Source organism: Erythrolamprus reginae, chromosome 5 (genome assembly GCF_031021105.1).
Source record: "Erythrolamprus reginae isolate rEryReg1 chromosome 5, rEryReg1.hap1, whole genome shotgun sequence".
Taxonomy (NCBI): domain Eukaryota; kingdom Metazoa; phylum Chordata; class Lepidosauria; order Squamata; family Dipsadidae; genus Erythrolamprus; species Erythrolamprus reginae.
This window is the reverse complement of record NC_091954.1, coordinates 59,015,383-59,039,430: the sequence shown is the minus strand read 5'-3', so window position 1 is coordinate 59,039,430 and position 24,048 is coordinate 59,015,383. Positions and strand designations below refer to the sequence as shown.

The 24,048-nt window shown below is 36.9% G+C and overlaps 1 protein-coding gene across 1 annotated transcript in view; it reads left to right on the top strand.

Moving 5' to 3' along the window:
- Positions 1–5,578: 5,578 nt before the first annotated feature.
- Positions 5,579–24,048, top strand: part of RBM20 (RNA binding motif protein 20) — a 111,558-nt gene continuing 93,088 nt past the window's right edge. The window contains exon 1 of the mRNA XM_070752738.1: positions 5,579–5,745. Within this exon, the coding sequence (XP_070608839.1) occupies positions 5,606–5,745 (140 nt within the window). The 5' untranslated portion in view covers positions 5,579–5,605. The remainder of the gene's footprint in view (positions 5,746–24,048) is intronic.

Here is a 24,048-nt window from a genome sequence, read left to right as displayed (position 1 = left end):
GGAATGGCAACAATATAATGCATACATCTTTGCTATAAGGATGGAAAAAAATCACCCTTACATCCAGCATATGATCGGAAAAATTTCCTCCTGAAAAAATGTTAATGTTTGAAAGTCTGTACTTCTCTATTTAAGAAAAGGTGAGGTGGTCTTTGCAGTTTTCTTTACTTCTTGGTATTGTATCCTTTTTACATTCTTTCAGTTTCCTTTCTGATTATCAAACATATTTATTTATTGTAGAAACCCAAAGCAATACAGTATACAATAACTTCAAATTTTAAAAAGTGAGAAAATAAAAATATAGCACATTTAAAATAAAATAAAAATGGTAATTGACCTGGAATCAAATGCAAACATCAAATTAATAATTACAGAAAATTGGATTCTTTCCCCCAGTTTTTACTGATAAAAATTCACTGAGACTTCTGGTAATTTCTTTGGACAAATCTGCAAAAAAGGAAAGCAACATTCTTTCCAGCAAACTGATTAAGATATTGGGTCAGAGAGCCAATCTTGGTACATGGGACAACACAATAAAATGTAACTCTCAATTTTCTGAAGTGTTTGTAGAAGCTGCTATTATAACACTTCCCTTTCAGTACCACATTAAATTAGTCAATGAAAATGTCTCCAAATACGAATAGACAAGTTATTAGTAAAATAGCTGACTACCATCAAAAATCTACATTATATTTATCACTAAGAGTAGATACATTTTCTGTAAAATCTATTTTTTTAAAATACATTTTTTTCCTAAATTTCATAAAATTATATTTTCTACTTTAAAAAGTTGTACTGTATTCCAAAAATGGTGGTTTAATCACTGAAGTTGCTTTATTGTATCCTTTGAGCAAGAACTGGGCTTAAGGACCACCCACAGTAACTTCAATCCCCTTCTTACAAGAAGAACCAAATCTATCAACAATTAAAAAGGGCAAATATCTTATAATTTTCAGTCAGTACTTTGCCATATTCTCATGCAGACCAGATTCCAGACATAAATGTGTGTTAGGCACCAAAGGGGACTGTTCTTATATTTCTAGTTTGTCTTGCTTCTAAAGCTTTTAAATCCTCCTATATACAGTGCTGTGTGTGATAGAGTAAAAGGTTCAGTGTTTTGGCCTTAAGTAATTTAACTCCACCAAGACAAAATTATTGCCTCTTCAGCTAACAAATTAAATTACAGAATTCTTTGTGTACTCCATGCAATGGATGCCTGAAAAACACTGATTTATTTGAAATCTGGGTGAACAAGTTGTATTTCAATTATGTGCAGGTTAGTGAAAAAGAAAAAGAATAGAGGTGGCCAGTTGAGCCAATTGACCAGGGCATACATACATATACTCCAACTGAAGTCTGAAGACACTTTGCTATTTTCTCTATAACGACATGTGACATGTCCTTAAAACTCAGCTTTGTCTTATCTCAGGTTGCCTAATCTGAAATATATTGATCTAATGTTAAAGTGATATGTGTTGTTCAAATCATCATGGTTCTTGTAATTGGGAGCTTTGGCTTTTCTGTTTGTGATATAAACAGAGCCTTTATTTTGCTGGATGAAACTTCAACTATTATATAGCTAGAAAAAACAGGAGGAGTAACCACTACTTGCAGATGCTTGTACTGTTCAGCTGTCCAAAAGGATAGTTTCATGTGGGATGTTTACATCAGTTCAGAATTAACTCTGGATCTGGCTGTTTCAGTGTATATTTTAAAATATATTTGTTATTTATATATAAATATTTTTAAAACAGTGTATTTGTTCAGATATTTAATTTTACCAAAAAACCCAACATATATAGTAATAATAATAATGACACTATACATAGTAATTATAACAATTAAGTTATATTAGCTTAGTGGTATTTATAATCATATTCATTATACTATACTAGCATACTTATAGTCATAGACAACATTCATGTTTATTTGCACATAACAATAATCTTTCATCTAATCTCTATCTCTTATATATAACCATTGATAAACCTATCCAATGTTGAGTAGCACTCTGTAGCTCCTTTATCTTTTATTTTCAATGTCAGTCTACCTATCTCTGTACAATCCAATTTTTCCAATTTATGCTTTCATCTGATGCAGTGTTCTCATTTCTCCAATATTGTGCAAATACAATTCTTGCTGTCAATACATGTAGCATTAGGTATATAGTCCCTTTATCATAGCTTTCCGTATTATAACTAACAAAAATATTTCTGGCTTTAAATCTGAATGCTGTTTAATCATATTTTCCAGCCATGTATGTATTTTTGTCCAGTATTTATTGCCTTCATACATGTCCATCACATATGCTATTTATTTATTTCATCAAGCATGTATTAGATAACAGATGTAAGTATAAGCATAACCAGGGATGGTAGGCATGTTAATGCATTATGCACACCTTAAAGACTTCTTAAGAATGGGGTGAGGTCGATAGTAGACAGACTAAGGGTAAAATTTTGGGGGTTTGGGCCGATCAGTTTCCAATTCAAAGTGTTGGTTATGATCTATAAAGCCCTTCATGGCATCGGACCAGAATATATCTGGGACCGCCTTCTGCCACACGAATCTCAGCAACCAGTTAGGTCCCACAGAGTTGGCCTTTTCCAGGTCCTGTCGACTAAACAATGTCATCTGGCAGGACTCAGGGGAAGATTCTTCTCTGTGGCGGCCCCGACCCTCTGGAACCAGCTCCCCCCGGAGATTAGGACTACACCCACCCTCCTTGCCTTTCGTAAAGTCCTTAAAACCCACCTCTGCCGCCAGGTATGGGGGAATTGAGATATCCCCCCCCAGGCCTATATAATTTATGTATGGTATGTTTGTGTGTATGTCTTGTTTTTAAATAAGGGTTTTTAAGATATTTTTTAATATTAGATTTGTTATTGTACATTGTTTTATTATTGCTGTGAGCCGCCCCGAGTCTATGGAGAGGGGCGGCATACAAATATAATAAATGAAATGAAATGAAAGAAACCACAGAGTCAGATAATGCATTTCAGGCATTAATGACTTACTGAAGTCGTATTTTCTGCAATCAAGTTTGGTGTGGTTTACCGTAAGTTTGTAACTATTATGTGCTCGTGTATTGTGGTTGAAGCCAAAGTATTCATTGATAGGTAGAAAATTGTAGCAGATAATTTTATGTACTATGTTTAGATCGGACTGAAGATGGCAAAGTTCTAAGTTGTCTAACCCAAAAATTTCAAGTCTAGTGGCATAACGTATTCTGTTACAAACCAGAGGGAGATTCTTCTCATGAAATATCTCAGGAGTTTGATTGTATTAATGTCCGATATGCAGTATGGGTTCCAGACAAATAAGCTATATTCAAGAATTGATCTAGCAAAAATTTTGTATGCCATAGTTTGCAATTCAATATTACCGGAGAAATTCTACAAGATTAGGTTAACAACTTTTAATGCTTTTTTGGCAATACTGTTACAGTGAGCTCTGGCACTTAGATGGTTAGAGTATTACAAGATCCTTGATGGAGTGAGGGTCATCTACAAGGTCTTATCCACCCACCTTGTATTTTGTGTTTTTATTTATTTTTTTGCCAATGTGTAAGACAAAGAATTTGTTGGTTGAGGTAATCAATATTTGATGTCTGATTACATTTCCAACATTTGATGTTCATATTTTTAAACATTTTTTCTAGTTAAACATCTATTTGCTATAGATACCACATATAGAACATTTTGTAAAGGTTTTCCTTATAAGCAGTAGCCATTGTCAATTTCTATCCCAAAGTTTTTGCCATTTGTCTAATTCTATAGGCCTAGCCAAAGTTTTTTGCCCATATTATCATTGTTACTTTTACTTGTTCATCTTCCATTTTGAGGTTTAGTCATTAACTATACATTTTATTATCAGTTTTTCATCTGTCCTGATCAAGTGTTGTTGGTCCTTTACAGAAGCCCCATGTTTTTGTAACTTTCTCATATCTCAATTGTATTTGCAAGTGCTAAATCCACCCCTTGATTTTGTAATTCCTGTCTGGTTTTTTATTTTATATGTATGTTTTATTTTATGAATTACAACTATAGTAAATTAATAATAGAGGAATAAATGTGTATGATTTATTTTTCTAGATGATAGCAATTATTGTAGTTATTTGCTCCATTCTGGTTTTGTTCTTTTAAATTTTGCTAGCATTGACTGAATAAAAAATATTTATTCATTGACGTTTCTCACATTTACAATTGTTGCAGAGACCCTGTAGTCACATGATTGACACTTGGGAGATTCATAAGCAGCTGTCATTTATGACCATAACACGATTCTGTAGTCATGTGATTGACATTTGTGTGCTTCATAGCTTACTTCTGACAAACAGGTTAGAGAAATTGGTAGTAAAATCGCAAGTTGCGGTTATGTTGTCTCACTTAATGACTTGTATAATTTGCAGATAGTGTACATCTGGCATGGTCACATGATATTTTGCTTAATAACCACACCACTTAGCAATGAAAATTTCAGATTCAATTGTAGTCATTAAAACATAACTACTTGTACATTTGAATATTATACTATGCAACCATATGCATCTGCAACTGTTGTTTGATGCAACAAATGTATAATTTTCAAGATCACTTAAATCACTTACTTAGAGTTTCCATTTCAGAAATATCTACTACAGCTATCCAAAGCATTTCTTGAAACCATTAAAGCAGCCATCTTATTTAGGTTTGTGTAGCTGTTTCTGTAGCTGTTTCAGGTGTCTCTACAAGTAAGTGCACATACTTACCATTTAATCACACAGCACTAAACAATAAAATAGGACTAGTTTCCAAAAATAGTTGTCTGTTTGACTATTTTCATGTCTTTTGGAGTGGTGGGGATACTTTTAGTTTTGCATGGCGCACAGAATCGGGTTTTTGTGTGTGTGTTTCATGGCTTTAATCTGCAAGCCTCTTCAATCACTTGGAAACTATGTAAATGCACAGAAACATGTCCTAATTTTGCATAGGAAAGGAAATGGAAAGTCCAAGATGCTCGTTGGACAATGATTCTCATATATAGGGCAGGCGTTCATGGGGTCCAATCTGAGGACAGGTAAAGTCAAGCTCAGTCTTGGGCAGGACAGAGGAAAAGCATGGAAAAAGCATGGAAAAAGCAGGACGCCAGAAAGGGAAGAGGGAGAGGCTGGGGAAAATTTCAGATGACCCTCAGTCCCTTGAGCAAAAACTTGGAGACCCTCATCTCCAGCCTCAGTATCTACACAGTATCTAAGCAACACATAGTACTTGTTTCCATCGCCTCCTTCCAACCTAGGCTTGCCCAGTTAAAAAACGGGCCGAAATGTGCAAATTTTTCTTGGTTTGGGAGGTGGCACCTCCTCCTTCCATTGGCTCCGCTGTCCCCAGCGGCGTCGCCATAAATGCCTTTCCCCAGAGTGCCCCGGCTGCCTCAACAGAGATACCTTGCGGGCGGGCGAGCGCCAGTGGCATTTGCTCCGGGTTCCTGACGAGACGCGCTCTTCAGCCAGGCTCGTGTGTTGGGCGCTGCTGGCGTCTTTCTCTCCCGCCGTTTGGCTATATCCGAGGGAGATTCGGGTATCGCCGACCGAGCCTGAATCTGCTTGAATGGTCCCAGGGTGGTCATGAACCAGGCCCCGGACCCCAGCGCCCCCGAGCAGCCTGAGAGAGATGCCCGAAGCTCGGCTCATTTCCCGGCCACTGCCAGTGGCAGTCCTGCTAAGGGGATGCCTCAGACGACCGGCCTGCCCCAACTCGTGCAAAAGTAAGAGGCGTCCGTTCGCGGAGCTGGGGGGGGGGGGGAGAGAGCGAGCCAGGCTAACGGTCGTCCTGAACATTCTTGCCGTTGTGTCGCCTCGCTTCCCGGGCAGAAGCAATTATTAAGAGCGACAGGGAACCCTTTGGCCTTGGTATCGAATAGCTACGGGAGCTTGGGCGGGCTGTCCCTTTGGCCCTCCGTGGTGTGCCTTCCCGCGGCCACGTGCTCAGCGGGGTTCCCAAAGCCAGAAATGTGGTCGCTTGTCAGCCTCCAAAAAGTCGTTCAGGGGGTGGGTTGGTGGGTGAGGGAGGGAATAGAACTTTACCTTGTTCCGTAAGATCACGTTGCGTTTTCTTTCTTTCCATTTGCTGACTTGTCAAGTAAGCAAAAGCAAATAAATAAAAACCAAGGAAATCCTACAAATGCAGACTTTACGACCCGCTAGTTACTTAGGTACTAAGCCCCTTAGTTTAATCATTTGAACATTTATTTTTATATTGGTCCCGTTTTGGGGGCCCGAGGCGCTCAAGTGTAGTAGTTCATATTGTGCAACGTAATGGAAGTGTAAACTTGTCAAAACCTCGTATAAGGAAATGCACTTGATTAAAGGCTTTGTAGCGGTTATAGCGCTAATAATGATATCTATCTAAGAAGACGGAAAGTTTAGATTTTCCTGTCTGTAGTATAGGAAGAGAAAGACATGTCTGTGTATATGTAGTTAGAGTATTTGTAAAAGATACCGTTGAATTTCTGATGACAGTATTTTGTCATCTTGTTATAACGTTAGAATGAAGTAAATTAGATTACTGTTTGGTCAGTAATTCTAAAATTATTTTACCAGTTAACCTGTAATCTCTACACTCTCTTCAGTTTGTTCTTATCTAGGAAAAAAATCACATCTGTACTATAGGAAAAAGCTTAACTTTCATAATGAGATATAGTACTAAAGAAATGTATGTGCATATGAATTTATTGAAAAAAGAAAATCATTATGCCTTAACAAAGTGAAAGATTCTTTTTTTCTATGTTGTTATTAAATGTAGGTGGAAGTTGTACCTAGGTGAACCTGAAATATTTGAGTTGTTTGCAATTTAAAAATATTGCTTGAAAAAAGTGGGGATCATTTTTCATTCCATGCTGAGAATGAGAAATAATTAGTGTAATTTCATATTCCTTAATATTCAGAGAAGTTTAGAGCAGTAGATGCTAATTTCTACTTCGTAATGTAGGCAAGAATTTGAACCCCCCCCCCTAAAATATAAAAGAATGAAAATTAATAAGAATAACAAAGTGAATATTTTCTTTATTGATATGTGGCCAACATTAAAATGTTTATCCATGGTAATAAATTCCATTTGAAGGTACTGTTAGCTTTGTGGATAAGGCTGAATTTGGCCCTCAATATAAAGAATATATTTTTAATCAGTTATTTATCAATTTTTGTTTTGATGGCTTTGATTTTGTTTTGAAATTATGAAGGTTAAAATAGCGTATTTCTGAGAAATTTCTGCTGGTGAAATACAAATTAAAAATGAGTGCCAGCTTTTAAAAATTGGACAAAAGAGCGTAATGTGTGCAGCCATTCTCTATCATAGTGACATGGTGTAAAATAGCAAATGTCAGAAGGTCTGTCTGGGTGGTGGAATATGATCACTATATTTGTAACTGTATTGCATAATTTAATCTCTACATGGTGACATACTGGAATAAGTGCACCTAATACTTAAGTTCACTAAACAGAAAACCACTAGTGGTATGTTGTATTTTTGATCATGATTTGAATGCCTTAGTAAAACAAAACAAAAAGGTGGTTAATATATAGATTTTTAAATTGTGTGTGAACATTTAATTATGAAGAACGTATTTTTAAATTATTACGAGGTTCATGGTGTTTTCCTATTTTTGTGACTACATTGACAGAAATTATATAGTATTTTTATATATATGTACAGTACATACATACATACATACATATATAATTAATCTGCAAAATTCCTGTCTGAAGAAAAGACAACAAAAGAAGGATAATTTTCTAAATGAAATACAAGATTTAAGACTTTGTTTAGATTTCCTATAATTATATGTTTTTCAGGTTTTCTTTTATCTATTGTTTTTTTAAAATGCTCAATTTGAATTTATCATGGGTGACAAACCAATTAAATTCTGTTCACTGACAGGAAATAACATGACTTTTCCAATTTTATTACAGAATATAAAATTATGTAATATCTGAATTTATATTTGCTATAGATCATTTATTGTAGACAGAAATTATAACAATGGCCATACAAATATATACTCAATCCCCTTGAACATGAGACAATGATATATAAAATAGATAGATAGAAAGATAGATAGATAGATAGATAGATAGATAGAAAGCTGTCTAGAACTATAACTACATTATTTTTAAAATGTGAACAATCTTCAGACTATGAAGATATGGCGACTAATCTATATGTTATTGTTCATTCCAACTGCTATTCACTTTGAATTAGCTTTGCAGAATGTAAAGTTTTGGTCGTTGTAAAATGAAGGAACTATAACCAAATGCCATAGTCTTTTCTATAATATTAACGGTAAATATGAGTTTTAAAAACTGGAAATTTAATACTTCTGTTCCCATAAGCAGACACACTTGAAAATCATTGCAAATGTATTTACTGTATTGATATTCTGAGAATGTAAGATTAATACATTGATATGAGTAAGTTTACTAATACTGTCAGTGAAGCTTTACTTTAAAGAGGAGCAAGTTAGAGAAACATCCTGAATTTTAACTGATAACATTAAGAAATGGTAATAGTTTTAAGAGTGAAATGTACAACAGAAAACATATTTCTTTGACTAATTTTTAAGGAGTTTGTAAGTAAACAATTTAATATGAATATTTTTATTTTGATGGCTTTTGTCACAAGTTGCTATAAATATGTAATGCGTCTGTTTATATAAATTATGTTGCAATTTGTGGGTTTGTATGTATCATGGATATATTATATTTTTTGAATATAAGGCGCACCGGAGTATAAGACATACCTTAGTTTTTGGGGAGGAAAATAGGAAAAGGATCTGCTTACCAGGTATTCATCTGGTTAGTGTCCTTTGTCTGATCAGCTTCAGCACATTATTTTATCCCCTGATTAGGGCTTTAAAAAAACTTTATTCAGAGAGAGTAACAATGAAAGAACTTGCAAGCCAATAAGAGTTGGGAACAGCAATAGCACTTGGAAAGAAATATTTGGAGCAAGTAAAGCAATGGAAAAACCCTGCAAAGACTTAGGTCTTGGAAAACATTATTCACAGAAAGTAACAATGAAAGAGATTGCAAGCCGGTAAGAGCTGGGAACATCGTTAGCACCTGGTTAGGGCTGGAAATAAACATTCAGAGCAAGTAGAGAATGAAAAAAAACTTGCAAAGGCAAGGTTTGGAAAACATTCTTTGCAAAGAGTAACAATGAAAGAGCTTGCAAGGTAAGAGCTGGGAAGATCTTTAGCAGCTATCTAGGGCTGGGGGGGTACATTCAGAGTATAAGATGCACCCAAATTATCAGCCTGTTTTAGGGAGCAAAATGGTGTGTCTTATGCTCCGAAAAATACGGTATTAATTGTATCAATTTCACTGAATCTATAATTTACTTATAATGTGTCACACTAAATTTAAAGGAATTACTTTCACATAAGTGCATAATTGTACAATTGTCGAGCTGCAATAATGAAAAAAGTTATTACACATGCATCATGACTTGATACAACCATGGTCTTTTATAGGTGTTCTGATGCCAGACATAACTACATATGTTATGTGGTTTCTGTCACAACCACATAACATATATTATTTGCTTTTTGCTGTCCTGTGGATGCCATTATTGTCCTGATGGGCTAAAATATTTAAAATAGTTACTGGTAGGTTTGTGGACTATATTTAAATTATCTGAGGATTGCATAAGAGAAATCTAGAACTCTAGTTTGCTATACACTTGTTTTGATACTCACTAAGAATACATAGTTATTTTGATCTGAACACATTTAGAATAAAGCTATAGTATCTCTGCATGATTCTAAAAGAGATTATTGTCTGAAATTTTATAGGACTATTTTAGTGCAAATTATTTAAGATTCAAGGTGAATTATCAGAGTGAAAAAGGGTTCATTTGAAGACTGATAATGTTAACAAATACATTTTCCCTGCCACCATTGGATTTTGTCAGTGGTTGAAGTAGTGAGGACTAGTCATTAAACCCTGATCTGACATATAAGGGGCAATCTGTCAGTATTTTGCTATGGTTGTTTTGCTTAATGTTTCGAGAGAGAGAGAAGGTAAATTGCTCATGTCCAATCTGACTAGAATATACTGTTTTAATAGAAATATTGGTCTTGTTGCACTGATCTGTTTAAGTTATTTGTTTCTAAGGATGCGCTCAAGTTTTTACAAGAATATTTTTGCAATTTTTTTTAATGTGCCTGTAATTATTCTTGACTTGGCAAGGAAAGTCGTAAGAAAATTTATTATATTTTAGTTAGGGTTAGTATCAGTACATTTTTGACTGAAATGATGTGCCTAATGTTGAAAGTGTCAGTCTTTCTTGCTAAAATAAATAATTGTTAACTAAAAGTTTCTGATAAAGTTTAAGACAAGCTAATTTAGTATTGTAGTTTCTTTAGAATATATATTTAACTGTCTTAGTCTCCTACAGGTGAATGAAAGAACTTTTTAGTAATAAGTAGCTAGCAGAAAGAAGCTTTACTGGTATCTATTAATGACATTTCAATAGACAGTGTAGGGTTTTCTCCAGCGGTGGATTGCTCCCGGTTTGGCCCAGTTCTGTGAACCAGTAGCGGAGGGGGCAGAAGGCTCTGCCCACCTGACTGGAATGCTTCTATGCAGAAGCATCATGCGTGCGAGTGCACACGCAAACTGGTAGTAATGGGGTTTAGTACCCACTACTAGTTTCCCCTCTCTTCAAGCTTTCAAGTCTGTTCAAAATTTTAATTTAAATATCTAACTTTGTAACTTATAATGTGATTTTATTTTGATATGTATATAATGTAAATATTTTTTTGAGGATAGGATATAAAACAGCTGCTTTCCTCTTCCTCTATACTTTCTTTCATCATTATCTAAATGATCAAATATAGTATCTAGACTAAAGGTATCTTGTCAGAAAAACATGAGTCACCTGTGACTGTAGAACTGTATATTAAATGATATTGGTTGGTGGTATTTTAGTGGGGATGGGGGACAGACTGGAGCCACGTATCCATATTAGTTTTACTGGACTTCCTAGCAATCTTTAAACACAATAATTTATCAGGATATTTTTTAGACAGTTGGGACCTCTCTTGTACAATCTAACCACTTACAGATGTATTAAAATTCAGTTTCCATTTCCACCCAGCATTGTGAGAAAGTTAGTAATTCAGACTATCTGGTTGGGGAAGATTGGTTCAAAGATTTGTCAATTTTGATTAAGATATATCCTATTGTATGATTTCTTATTTGTCATCTAAGGTAAACTGCTATTCTTCATTCTGTCTTACTGAGGAGCGTGGAATAGAGGGCTCAACCCTCAACCCTTCAAAGCAGTATTTTACCCTCCAAACTGCCTTTACCCTCATAGTAACCCCTCTTTCCCTCATCAGTTCCAGGTGTTCTTCTAAAGGCAGAGTGACACCCATCCAGTGATGTTCTTACATTCTTTTAGAAAGAGAAATTTAATTTCTATATTAATGAATTCTTCTTTATGGTTTAAAGCAACATAATAAATTCAAACATCCCAATCCTTGCTTTTGTAATGCTAGCAGAGATTCTACAAGAAAAACCCTAGCTGTAGGAGAAATGCCAAGATAGAAATTTATTTGATTTTTTACTTTTTTATTAGTATACTTACTGGCATTTTCATGCCTTCTTTCTATATTATTATGATGTTTTTAAGATGTAAACAGCTTGTTGTATTGTTGAGAAATGATAGGCTGTTTATTGATGCTGATCCTTTGTTCATTTAATTCTGATCTAGTTTTTATCATAATAAATTGAATACTGTTGATTTGTATAAAAGCATAATAAACTGCATGTATGTATTTGTAAAATGTATTTCTAATTCTATGAATTTTTAAAATCTTATAGTAAGCTGATTTGTGGTAAATTCCTTCCGTTGGGTACTTCCCTTCGCTAGTATAATACTTTTGATTAATTTCTAAACAGTTAATTTTATATCCACCCTGGACCATGAAATTTTGTCATTGCAAGCAAAGAGAATTAACTTTTATTGGCTGTATCTGAAATCAAAATCCTTGCACAAAGTAAAAATAAAGCTCTTTCATAAATCCTTCAACCAATTTCTGTATTCAATGAGAAATGAAGTCATGAAAGATGATACCTTATTAAGTGAAAGAAAGAAGGAAGAAAATTGCTTGTCATTGAAATTTAAAATTCAACCTTTACAATATTATCTAACTCACCAGAAGAGGATGCCAGAATCAGAAGATCATTATATACATGAATACATATGTTTTCCTCCTAGCTCCATGGAAAAGTTTAATTTGTTTAGAATTTATTTGCATAGATGTTAAAGCATAGATTCAAATTAGTGAAATTTTAAAACACTAATTTAAATTATTGTGTTTGTTTGTTTAGAATTTTGTTAGGGCTAAAAGATAATAAAAATACAGTCCAGTTTAATAATAGAATGTATAATAAATAATATTCTTATATGGTAAAAATGGCATAACTAAGAAAATGTTGGTTTTCTAGAAGCTATTTATTTATGCTACTGTTTGTACTTATAAATGACTATTCTTTTTAAAAAAACAAACAAACAAACCTTCCCCTCTTCATTTCTTCCATGATAAGTGGGTCCGTAAATGTCTTAAAAAATTTGCTATGCAGCTGTTATTGAGAAAATAAAATTCTAAACTTTTAAGCCTTTTGAGTTCAGGAAGCCCGTGATCTGCTTTTAGTAAAGTTTTTCCAAAACTGTCTCTCGATTTTTAGCACCATAAATCTCTGTCTATGAATGGGGAAGTGGGCGCTTTTAAAAATGAAATGGCATACTGTATATACATTATTTTGTTTGTTTGTTTGTTTGTTTGTTTGTGATAGACTTTTAAACTAGCAGCTTTTAAGCATTCTTTTCATTTACTTTTGTTCCTTGCTTCCTTTCTATTGTTGTTGCAGCTGTTGCCACTCTGCCAGACGTTTGTTATTATTACAGAGAAAGTATTCAGGATTACCACCTACAGATTAATGCCTTGTTTACTTCTTCAAACAGTTTCTTATACAGTTTTAATCTCTGTTCATTATGTCTGAATTTTAAGTCTGGTTTTAGTAATGACCATATAGCTATTTTTTACAATTTTAAATATCTCTGACTATATTAGTTGCAATATCTAATTTCCATATAGATTACCTAAATAAATAACTAAACAAATAGAAAAATAATTCTAAAAATGTTTCAGGGACTCCCAACTTGAATGTCCCCAACTCAAGACCAGTGTAGCCTCTGTTTGCTGTGCAGTATCTGACATTTCTGTTTGATTATTCAGATGGGAATATACAGATCTCTCTGTATATTAGCAAGATAACCAATGATTCAATGATTATTGGAAGAGTTTATTAAGAATCTTTAATTCAAGAATTAAGGATTCTTTAAGGGGTTTGCTCATAGTTTTCAGTAGAGATTGAAAGAGCTATTCTCTCTATTCTCTGAAGTCTTGAGAGTTTCTTCCCGGACTATTACTATGTTGTTCACTCAAATAATGTTCACTCAAATAACAGTGATACCTTGTCTTACGAACTTAATTGGTTCCGGGACGAGGTTTGTAAGGTGAAAAGTTTGCAAGATGAAACAATGTTTCCCATAGGAATCAATGGAAAAGCAATTAATGTGTGCAAGCCCAAAACTCATCCCTTTTGCCAGCTGAAGCGCCCATTTTTGCGCTGCTGGGATTTCCCTGAGGCTCCCCTCCATGGGAAACCCCACCTCTGGACTTCCGTGTTTTTGCGATGCTGCAGGGGAATCCCAGCAGTGCAAAAATGAGCGCTTCGCTGGCAACAGAAGTCCGGAGGTTGGAGTTTCCCAGCGAGGGGAACCTCACTGACATCGCAGCATCGCAAAAACACGAAAGTCCTCGAAACCCCACCTCTGGACTTCCGTGTTTTTGTGATGCTGCGATTTCGCTGAGGCTCTCCTCGCTTGGAAACCCTACCTCCGGACTTCTGTTGCCAGCGAAGTGCCCGTTTTTGCATTGCTGGGATTCCCCTGCTGGGATTTCCCTGCATCATCGCAAAAACACGGAAATCTGGAGGTGGGGTTTCCCATGGAGGGGAGTCTCAGGGGAATCCCAGCAGCGCAAAAACGGGCGCTTCGCTGGCAACGGAAGTCCGGAGGTGGGGTTTCCCAGCGGCGGTGGCTTGGGAATTCAACTGTCTAGTCATGCTAGTTCAGGAATGAGAGTTGAAGTCCACAAGTCTTAAACTTGTCAAATTTGAATACCCTTGCACCCCAACCCCAAACTCAGGGATCTTCAAACTTGATAGCTTTAAGACTAGTGGACTTCCACTCCCAGAATTCCTCCTCCAGTCATACTAGATGAGATAATTAGAAGGCAAAAACAGCCCAATTTTTGCAAAAAAAAGGATGGTTTTTTGCTCATTTCTTTTGGTAATTATTGGGTGGGCAAAAGGTCTGGAGAGCCTGCAGATGGTGCTTGGGTCCTTAGGGATGGCAAAAATCCCCCAATTTTGGTGAAAAATGGGCAAATTTTTTGCCTGTTTTCCCACAAAAATTGAGGCATTTTTAATTTTTTTTATTGTTTTCAAAAACAACACATAACACAAAAAGGATCTACAATCACTCCGCTCAGAATAGAAGTCTCTATAGTAAAAAAAGAGAAACTTTTGTTAATTAGATCATTTCAGAAGAAAGAAAACACCTATTTCGTATCTCTATTTATATACATTTCAAAATAGTAAATTTGTATCATCTTTAATTCATTAAGAATTTCTTCTATTCAACCAAATATAGACCCTATCCCAGATTTTGTAAAATTCTAAGTCTTTTTGATTTTTCATTGAGGCATTTTTATCTTCCCCCAGTCCCCAAGAGCTGCTTGCAAGCTCCCCACCCCATTTTTGCAAAAAAAAAAAAAAAAAGTGCAAAAAATGGCCCATTTTTCACAAAAACATGGGCATTTTTGCCTTCCCCCAGTCCCCAAGAGCTGTCTGCAGGCTCCCCAGGCTCCTTCCCATCCTATTTTGGTGGGAAAATGGGTGAAAAATGATCCATTTTTCAGAAAAATGCGCATTTCCCCCTCTCTCAGTACCTGGGAGCTCTCTGTAGGTGTGTGGTGGGGGTGGGGGTGGGGGTGTGAGGCTTCAGGGCAGCAAAAATAGCTGCATTCGGTGTATAATATGCACTGACATTTCTACCCTCTATTTTGAGGGAAAGGTGTGTCTTATACTCCAAAAAATACGGTATCTATTTCCTCATATGATGTCTTTTATGATTGATAACCGTAAATCTTATATCACCCTGTATCATCACTTTGCTGTTCTATTAAAATTAAATAATACAAATATTTTTTTAAAACATAGGACATATACTTTTAGTTATTTTTGCACTTTAATTTTCTGATATATATTTAAAAACTGAAAAAAGCATTTTCAGGATAATAAATGTTTAAATGGTTTTGTGATTTTGGAAAATTCTGCAGCTACATTTGCTTCAAAGTACAGAATGAAACCATGCCTCAGTTATACAGAGAATATCATTTAACTATGAGTACAAGATTTATTAATAGAGTATGCTGCATTTTTTTAAATAAACGTAAGATAAGCACTTTGCTGAGGAAAAAAAACCTGCTATGCCTTTCAATATTTAAAGCCAGTTCATCATCCAGCTAAAATTAAAGAGTGAAGTCAGACAGTTCTTCATTCTATTTTTAATTCATTTAGCATTTGAACATGACATCTTTCTTTAGGATTCTGTAATTTAATTATCTGGTAATTCAGGACATTCTCATCTCATATTGCTGAATTTAAAGTGTAAATTTAAGAGATGGACACACTAACATGTTTTCATTTGACTAGGCCATCTAATATCTTTGCAGTAATATGACAATTTGCAGCTGGTGAGTTTGAAAAATGTGGAAGAGGTAACTGATCAGAGATGGGGCTTAGTTAATTTGATATTTGCACCAATTAACTGCACATGCATTAATGTTAAGTCAAGGCATGCTTTCTGCACAATTCTTTCTTGAAATAAAAAGAGCTTTTTAAAAGAGCTCAGCTTGGCTTGGATCTAGAATGAACCAATATCAGGGGATGGGTTGAAGATTACTTTCTTTCCATTATCTCTTTTGCAAAAGCATCACAATTGGCTCCAAATTATGTATTTTATGACAGAGAGTTAAAGCACAAGGACTCTTACAGGAAAGCATTCATTTACGCCTGCAGATTTCAGAAGAATTTTTACTCAGTTTTCACTTTCTAGGATTTTCTAATATATTACATAATTTTTTATCTCTGTCTAACAATATTTTAGTAATTTAGAAGAGAGAATAATCCCTTCTCAGTTAATAGAACAAAATGCTTTCAGAATAGAACACTTCTAGAAAAAAGGTTCAGACGGATTTATAGTCAGTTATGAAAACATTCATGAAACATAATTAACCAATTTGCCATATGTTAAAAAATCTTCCTGGATTCAGTCTTTCAAGAATAAAAGATGTAACCACTTTATTAAATTTTTGAAAACATTTTTCCTTGAGTCTTGTACTATCGCCTGCTGCATTTTTTAATGAACTACTAGGTTAAACGTATATAACTACAGTAAGAACTACAGTAAGTGTACATATGTATGCTATGGTATACTACTACTTTTAGGACAATTCTACTAAGACTCCAGAATTCTAATAGTGATTGATAGAGATTGATTGTTAGGCACAATGTTTTTAATTTGGTTGCTATGAAGAAATTGGCACTGACTTTATTACAGTAAAAACAAAGTTCTGCCAGAGCTTTTTCTCACAAGATTTATAAAAGGGAATAGCATAAAGTTACAGAATTCTCAGTAACTGGATTACTTATACTGTGAATGCCAGTTAATTTTTCAGTTACTTAAGGCAGAGATTTTTTGGCTTTTTAAAAATAATAGCCACTTTGTGAATGATAAGGTGCTATTTTCTAGATAACAAAAGAATGCATAGTGTTAGTATTTTTCTATCTGAATCTGAATCTCTCTCAGGAGCTAAATATTCTTTTGCACTTCCTATCATTCTATTTCTTCACAGTTGAGGATAAGAATATTGTTAGACACTTAAATATTGTTAGACATTTAAAAATTTGTAGCACAGATTATAGTCAGAAATTAATATATATATTTTACATACTAATTTGTATGTATCTAGGCAGGGGGTAGAAGAACAAAGCCTGTTTTTTTCCAGTCATTGGTGTAGTCCACAGTCAGTGGGTTGACCTCCATCCATCAACCAATCAGGACTGAGCCCATGTTATAAAAGCTCAAATTCTGTCAGTCTTCCCGCTGTTTTCCTTAGTTCTCAGCAGGAACGTGTGGTCAACTCAATGACAGTCTGTCTATCCACCTTTTCTTCTCTTTCTCCTTAATTTCATTCCTTCAGGTAAATTCAGTTATTTCCTCCTTTAAAAAAAAGAAAACCCCCCTCCCGGTCTGCTCCTTCTTCTTGAGCCACTGCCTCGGTGGACGCCGGAGGGCTATTCCCTCCAGGTTTGTCCGGCCCAGACATTTTGGCGCATTAAATAGCTCTGCCAGTTTTCTCTGGAGCCTTATACAGTCGGGCGGATGAGGTAATTTACAGCGCAGCCAAGTCCTTCCCGTAGGCCCCTCAGAGCCGGTGAATGGAATCGCCGAGGCGGGCATCGGCCCGAAAGACAGTTTTGGCTCTTATTAGGCTGCGATCGCCCAAGCTCCTTGCCTTTTCAACGCCTCTCAGCTGATTGGCTCTGGTGGCATTGTGGTGCGCCGCCCGTCAATTGCTTTATAATATTCAGCTCATTATCGGTCTTCTATTATTTGACAAAGTTTATATTGTTGGGGCAATTTAGACTGGGAAAGAAAGAGCGGCTAAGCCAAAACTGCATTTAACTGTCAAGTGAGAAAGTGGGTGAGTGAGCAAAATAAACGGCGCTTATTGGCTTTTTCTGCTGAAGTGACTGTTGGAGTACCAGTCACTGAGGCCTACCTAACTACTGTTATCTAGGCCTCCCGCCACCACAGTCAAGGCTCATATCAACAGGCAGGGGGGCACCCGGTCCCCTGCTCTTATGGAGGAGGCCAGGGTTCTTTGCACATGGGCCGAAAACCACCTGCTCTCCATTACGGCGGACTACATCGCAGGGGAGGACAACACCACTAGGAGCGCAGCTGTTTCTTCCACCTGGTCTAAACAGGCTTCCTTAGAAGAGGTGTTTAGAGCAGCCACCTGGTCTGCACCTACTACTTTCATCAGGCACTATAAGATAGACATCTTTGCCTCTTCTGATGCAGCATTTGGTAGGAGATTTCTCCAGCAGGTTATTCCTGCATCTACACCAGTTACCTAAATTTCCCTCCCAAGGGACTAAGGCTTTAGCAGGTCCCACTGACTGTGGACTACACCAATTACTGGAGAATCAACCGTTGAACTTCCTTACCTGAACGGTGATTCTCGGTATATGGTGTAGTCCACAGTCAGGCCCTCCCTTGTTCAATTCCTATCAAGGCCTTACCGTAGTTTCTTCTGATCTTACCTTTCTTGACTAGAGCAAAATCCATATCTATTCTGGTGTTCTATTCTACATGTCTTGACTATATGTGTTTCTGTCAGTCTTGTATATTTGTTGACCCTACTGAGCCCAAGCTTCAAACTTCGAAAAAAAGCGGGAAGACTGACAGAATTTGAGCTTTTATAACATGGGCTCAGTCCTGATTGGTTGACTGACGGAGGTCAACCCACTGACTGTGGACTACACCATATACCAAGAATCACCGTTCATGTAAGGAAGTTCAACGGTTGATTTTCTAAAAGATATTAAAAATAGCTTTAAGGCAATGTGTGTGGATGGCTAGGAAAGAGAAAATATATACATAAAAGGTCTTAGTTGGATAACAACAAGAAGTTTTAGTCACTGGGAATCTTTTGCAGTTCTGCATATACCTACACTTGGAAAAATAATGTGAACCTGAAATATGTATCTACAAACATTCTAGTCATCTTAATCAAATATGTTAGGGCAAGCATTCAATTGGCAGTATGCCCCGAATTCAGCCATTGCCAATGTGCTTCCAGAATATGATGCTTTTTTTTTGAGTTCTTCTGTCTCTGTTATATTCTAGTGCTCCTGACTTGTCCCCATCCTCCACAACAAACCCTTAGTTTTTTAGAAAGGGTTTTGGTGGAGACTAATGTAAGCCTAGTAGGCATAATTAGTGTTATTATTTCCCTTATGCTCATTCCTATACAATTTTTGGCAATCTATCAGTCCTGCAGCTGTTTAGTACCTTAGGTTCTCTTCCTAGAACTAGCTCTTGTACTACCTACCTATGATAAAGTGAGTAGGTTAAGGGAAAACATTCCCTGTGTCCTGCTACAAAACTTCATATTGATATTATTATTTACACTATATTTTCACCCATCTCCCAGTTTTATTGAATATTCTTTTATAGTATCTTGAAAATTTATCATAAAACATTGGGACATTGTTGGGTGAGCACACATTGTTGGATGAACATGGTGTTCATTTTCATATCAATCAGTAAATTATTTCCTGGCTACTGAATGACTATAATATAAGTTATGTATTATAGCAGATTATTTTAATCATGAAAATGTTTATGTCAATATGTATATTTACTTTTAATTAATAGAAGCATAGAATGGAATAAAAGTGTAATTTGCAAAGACTTTAAATGCAATGAAATTATAACAACAGTTTACTGTTAAGAATATTTGCAACATTTGATAGATTTTGGAATACAACACTGATTCTTTTTAACATTAGTTCCACAGCAGCATACCATGCATTGGTTATACATACTTTTCCTGTATGTGGGAGTGCAGTTGACCATTTGCTGACACTAGTTATTTCTTTTCTGCACGAATAATGAATTAATGAAACATGTTTGAAAACATTTCCAGGCAGAACTGGAATACTCAAGATTGCAAAATAATGAAGCATAAAATACATATATCATATTTTGTACCAGCAATAATAATTCATATTTTGTTGCAAAATTTACTACATTCACTATTTAAATATGATATTTTGTTCAGGATGATTACTGCATTGCTTTCACATCAGTTTTACTATATTTTGAAATTATGGTAGCTTCTATTATCCACCTGTCGTCTCTGCCTCACAGAGATTATTAATTTTTTTTGATGTTATAGTAATAACATATGGTTGGTAACATATGACTAAAACATCTACATTAGTTTTTTTTCCTGTGTAAAAAAGAACATGCTATTTGAAATCAACTGCAGGTCAGACAGTGTAAATTAACACACTGTAACTTTATTTGTATGTACGATATGTTTTCCTTCAAGTGAGGTTGTTTTTTTAAAAAAAATAAATCCTGGCAACTGAACTTGTCCTTGCAGTTTTCTTGGCAAGCTTTTTCGGAAGTTGTTTGCTATTGCCTTCTTCCCATAGGTGAGAAAGTGACTGAACCAAGATCACCCAGCTGGCTCTAGAATTAGATTTTATTGTCTGTTGATTTTTAATCTGTTGCTTAACCATTACCAAATTGGCTCTCAACTTTGCTATATTTCTAGAAAGATAAAGTTCTTAATCTGATTCTGACCCAGTTGTTTGTGTCTATGACATATCTCGGCTTATTTTCTAACTATATTGTTGCCAGGGTCTAGAGGTTTATTCTTTTTATTTATTTATTTATTTAGAATTTTTATGCTTGTAAGCTTCCTGGAGTCACTGAGAGTGAGTTGGTCAGCAATATAAATTTTCCTTAATAAATATATAATTAATAAATGTTGCATTTTCTTCTTGTTAAACAAAATTATTTACAATTTTAAAGTTTGACTTTGTTAGTTCTGTGTTATTAACTGCTTTGAGATTTTCCATATTGAAAGGAAGAAAAGGATTTATACAGGATGTATATTTCACATTAAAAACAGGCATATTTATGCAACAGAGCCAATTCAGAACATAGAAATCAAAACTTATTTGTATGTGCACATATACATCTATATAGCTATATATATGTGTGTGTGTTTAGGGCTTTTCCTTCTACCATTAACAATAGACTTATTGCTATTCTTTTTTTCTTGCCTTAATATTTGTTTACATAACTCTTCTTTCTGCCATGCAAATCATTGATTCCACCTCACCAGCATCTGATCAAAACTAGACTTTTGCATTACCACTTATATATTCCCAGTTTGGTTTATAAGGGTTATGGAGAATTATTTTATGGCAGGAATATGCTAACATTCTAAACTGCCCAGAGAGTGCTATTAACGTGTTCTAAATAATTCATCACTTGCACCTGGTTGACTTGAAACAGACAGGTAGACAGGTATTCCCAAATCCATATTTCACAAAAGTAGTGCAGAAAGTGATGGCGCTACTGTTTAAGGACCTCTTAGATGAAATGAATTATCTTAATCCTTTCCAGGCTAGTGTATTTTTTGGAGTATAAGATGCACTGGAATATAAGACACACCTTAATTTTGGGGGAGGAAAACAAGAAAGAAAGAATTCAGCCTCTGCCTACCAGCAATCAGGATTGGTGAGGCCGTCATTTCCACGGGGATTTTGATAACAAGCAGCACATTTCTTTTTATCTGTTCTAACAATAAAAATGAATTTTGCTTTCCAAGATTACAGAAATATGAAGTGAAGAAGAAATTACAGTAATACCTCATCTTATGAACTTAATTGGTTCTGGGACGAGGTTCATAAGGTGAAAAGTTTGTAAGATGAAACAATGTTTCCCACAGGAATGAATGGAAAAGCCAATAATGTGTGCAAGCCCATTAGAAAAATCCAAAACATTAAGGCTTTAAAAAAAAAGCGGTGGGCAGAACGGAGTGGGTGGAGGGACAGCGAGAGCTGGCAAGAGGTGGCTGTCCCAACGAAGCAAGGTGAAAAGAGCCTCCCTTGAGCTCCGTGAGTCTTTCCCTTCCGTTTTTGTTCCCCCCCACTCTGCTCATTTCCCCCACACCTTTCTCCTCTCTTGAGCTCCATGAGTCTTTCCCTCCTGTTTTTGTCCCCCCCCCGCTCATTTCCCCCACACCTTTCTCCTCTCTTGAGCTCCATGAATATTTCCCTCCTGTTTTTGTCCCCTCCACTCTGCTCATTTTCCCCATGCAGTTTGTAGAGGAGAGGAGCCTCAGGGAGAGGAGCCTCAGGGAAATCCAAGCAATGCAAAAACAGGGAGCTTTGACTGGCAAGGGAAGTTTGGAGGCGCGGGTTCCCAGGGAAATCCCAGCGCTTTGGGGCATCCCAGCGGCTAGGCTGCTCGGGTTCGTAAGGTGAAAATAGTTCGGAAGAAGAGGCAAAAAAATCTTAAACACTGGGTTCGTATCATGAAACGTTCGTGTGAAGAGGGGTACGTAAGATGAGGTATCACTGTAGTCATATATGATTGTATAATAATGTATTTTTGTATTATTAATAAAACATATTAGTAGCAGATATTCCTGGATTTTTCATAAACCATTTTTGTTGCATAAGGTAAATCTCAGATTTCTGCTATGGAAGTAGTCAGTTTATTTATATAAGGTGACTGAATTTCCCTAGAAAAGCCGCCTCAGGTAGTACAGTAATTCCTCCTCTTACAAACTTAATTGGTTCCGGGACGAGTTTCATTAGGTGAAACATTCGTAAGATGAAACAATGTTTCCCATAGGAATCAATGGAAAAGCGAATAATGCATGCAAGCCCAAAGCTCACCCCTTTTGCCCATTACTGCCGGCATTCAAATCCTTGTTTGGGGGTGGGGGGCGGCGGGTGTGTATGCGGACATAACATTTCCGGCACTGCTGCTGCTTCTCAAAGGGAAACCACCGCCACCACTATTCCCTTGTCCTGGCCAGAGGGATGGAATCCACCGGGATGTGGCAGCCTCACCCTTTGGGAGGGTGGGGTTGGAGCAGAGGGGCGGCTGCGAAGGGGCTGTGAGAGGGTTTTCTCCAAGCGTTTCAGGAATGCCTGCCCCGCCTCTCCTGCAGCCCCTTTGCTGGGAGCGCTTTCATCCAGGGCTGTCAGCGAAGTGGCTGCAGGAGAGGCGGGGTGGGTGTTCCAGAAGCGCTCGGCGAAAGCGCTCCCAGCGAAGTGGCTGCGAGAGTGCTTTCTCCAAGCGCTTTGGGAACGCACACCCTGGACGAAAGCGCTCCCAGTGAAGGGGCTGCAGGAGAGGCAGGGCAGGCGTTCCTGAAACGCTTGGAGAAAACCCTCTCAGAGCCCCTTCGTCAGGATTTCCCATTTGATTACAGCCCCCGCCGGGATTCCATGATCGGAGAAAGCACTCTCGCAGCCGCTTCGCTGGAAGCGCTTTCTCCGAGTGCTTTGGGGACGCCTGCAATGCCTCTCCTCCAGCCCCTTTTCTGGGAGCACTTTCGTCCAGGGCTGTCAGCAAAGGGGCTGCAGGAGAGGTGGGGCGGGCATTCTGGAAGCGCTCGGCAAAAGCGCTCCCAGCGAAGTGGCTGCGAGAGCGCTTTCTCCAAGCGTTTTGGGAACGCCCACCCTGGACGAAAGCGTTCCCAGCGAAGGGGCTGAAGTAGAGGCGGAGCAGGCGTTCCTGAAATGCTAGGAGAAAACCCTCTCACAGCCCCTTTGTTGGGATTTCCCATTTGATTACAGCCCCCACCGGGATTCCACGCTCGGAGAAAGTGCTATCGCAGCCGCTTCACTGGAAGCGCTTTCTCTGAGCGCTTTGGAAATGCCTGCACCGCCTCTCCTGCAGGCCCTTCGCTGGGAGTGCTTTCGTCCAGGGCTGTTAATTAGATTAGAAGTTTTTTATATATTGTATTTTTTAATTGAAATGTAAGCTGTCCCGAGTCCACAGAGAGGGGTGGCATATCAGTCAAACAAACAAACAAACAAACAAACAAACAAACACTGCGGAAATGCATCTCTGACAACTGCCAAATTTTCAGCTCAGGCTATAGCCTTTTCAGTGAGCGAATGCTGTTTGTTATGGCTGGACCCTCTCCTTATGGACACCAGTAACAAAAGGAAGGTGCTACCTTCCCAAAGAAGGCGGGCAGATTTCCACTCTTAAGTATTTTAGATGGCCCTCCTTCTGGCAGGGGGGAACTGTGGTGAGTTCT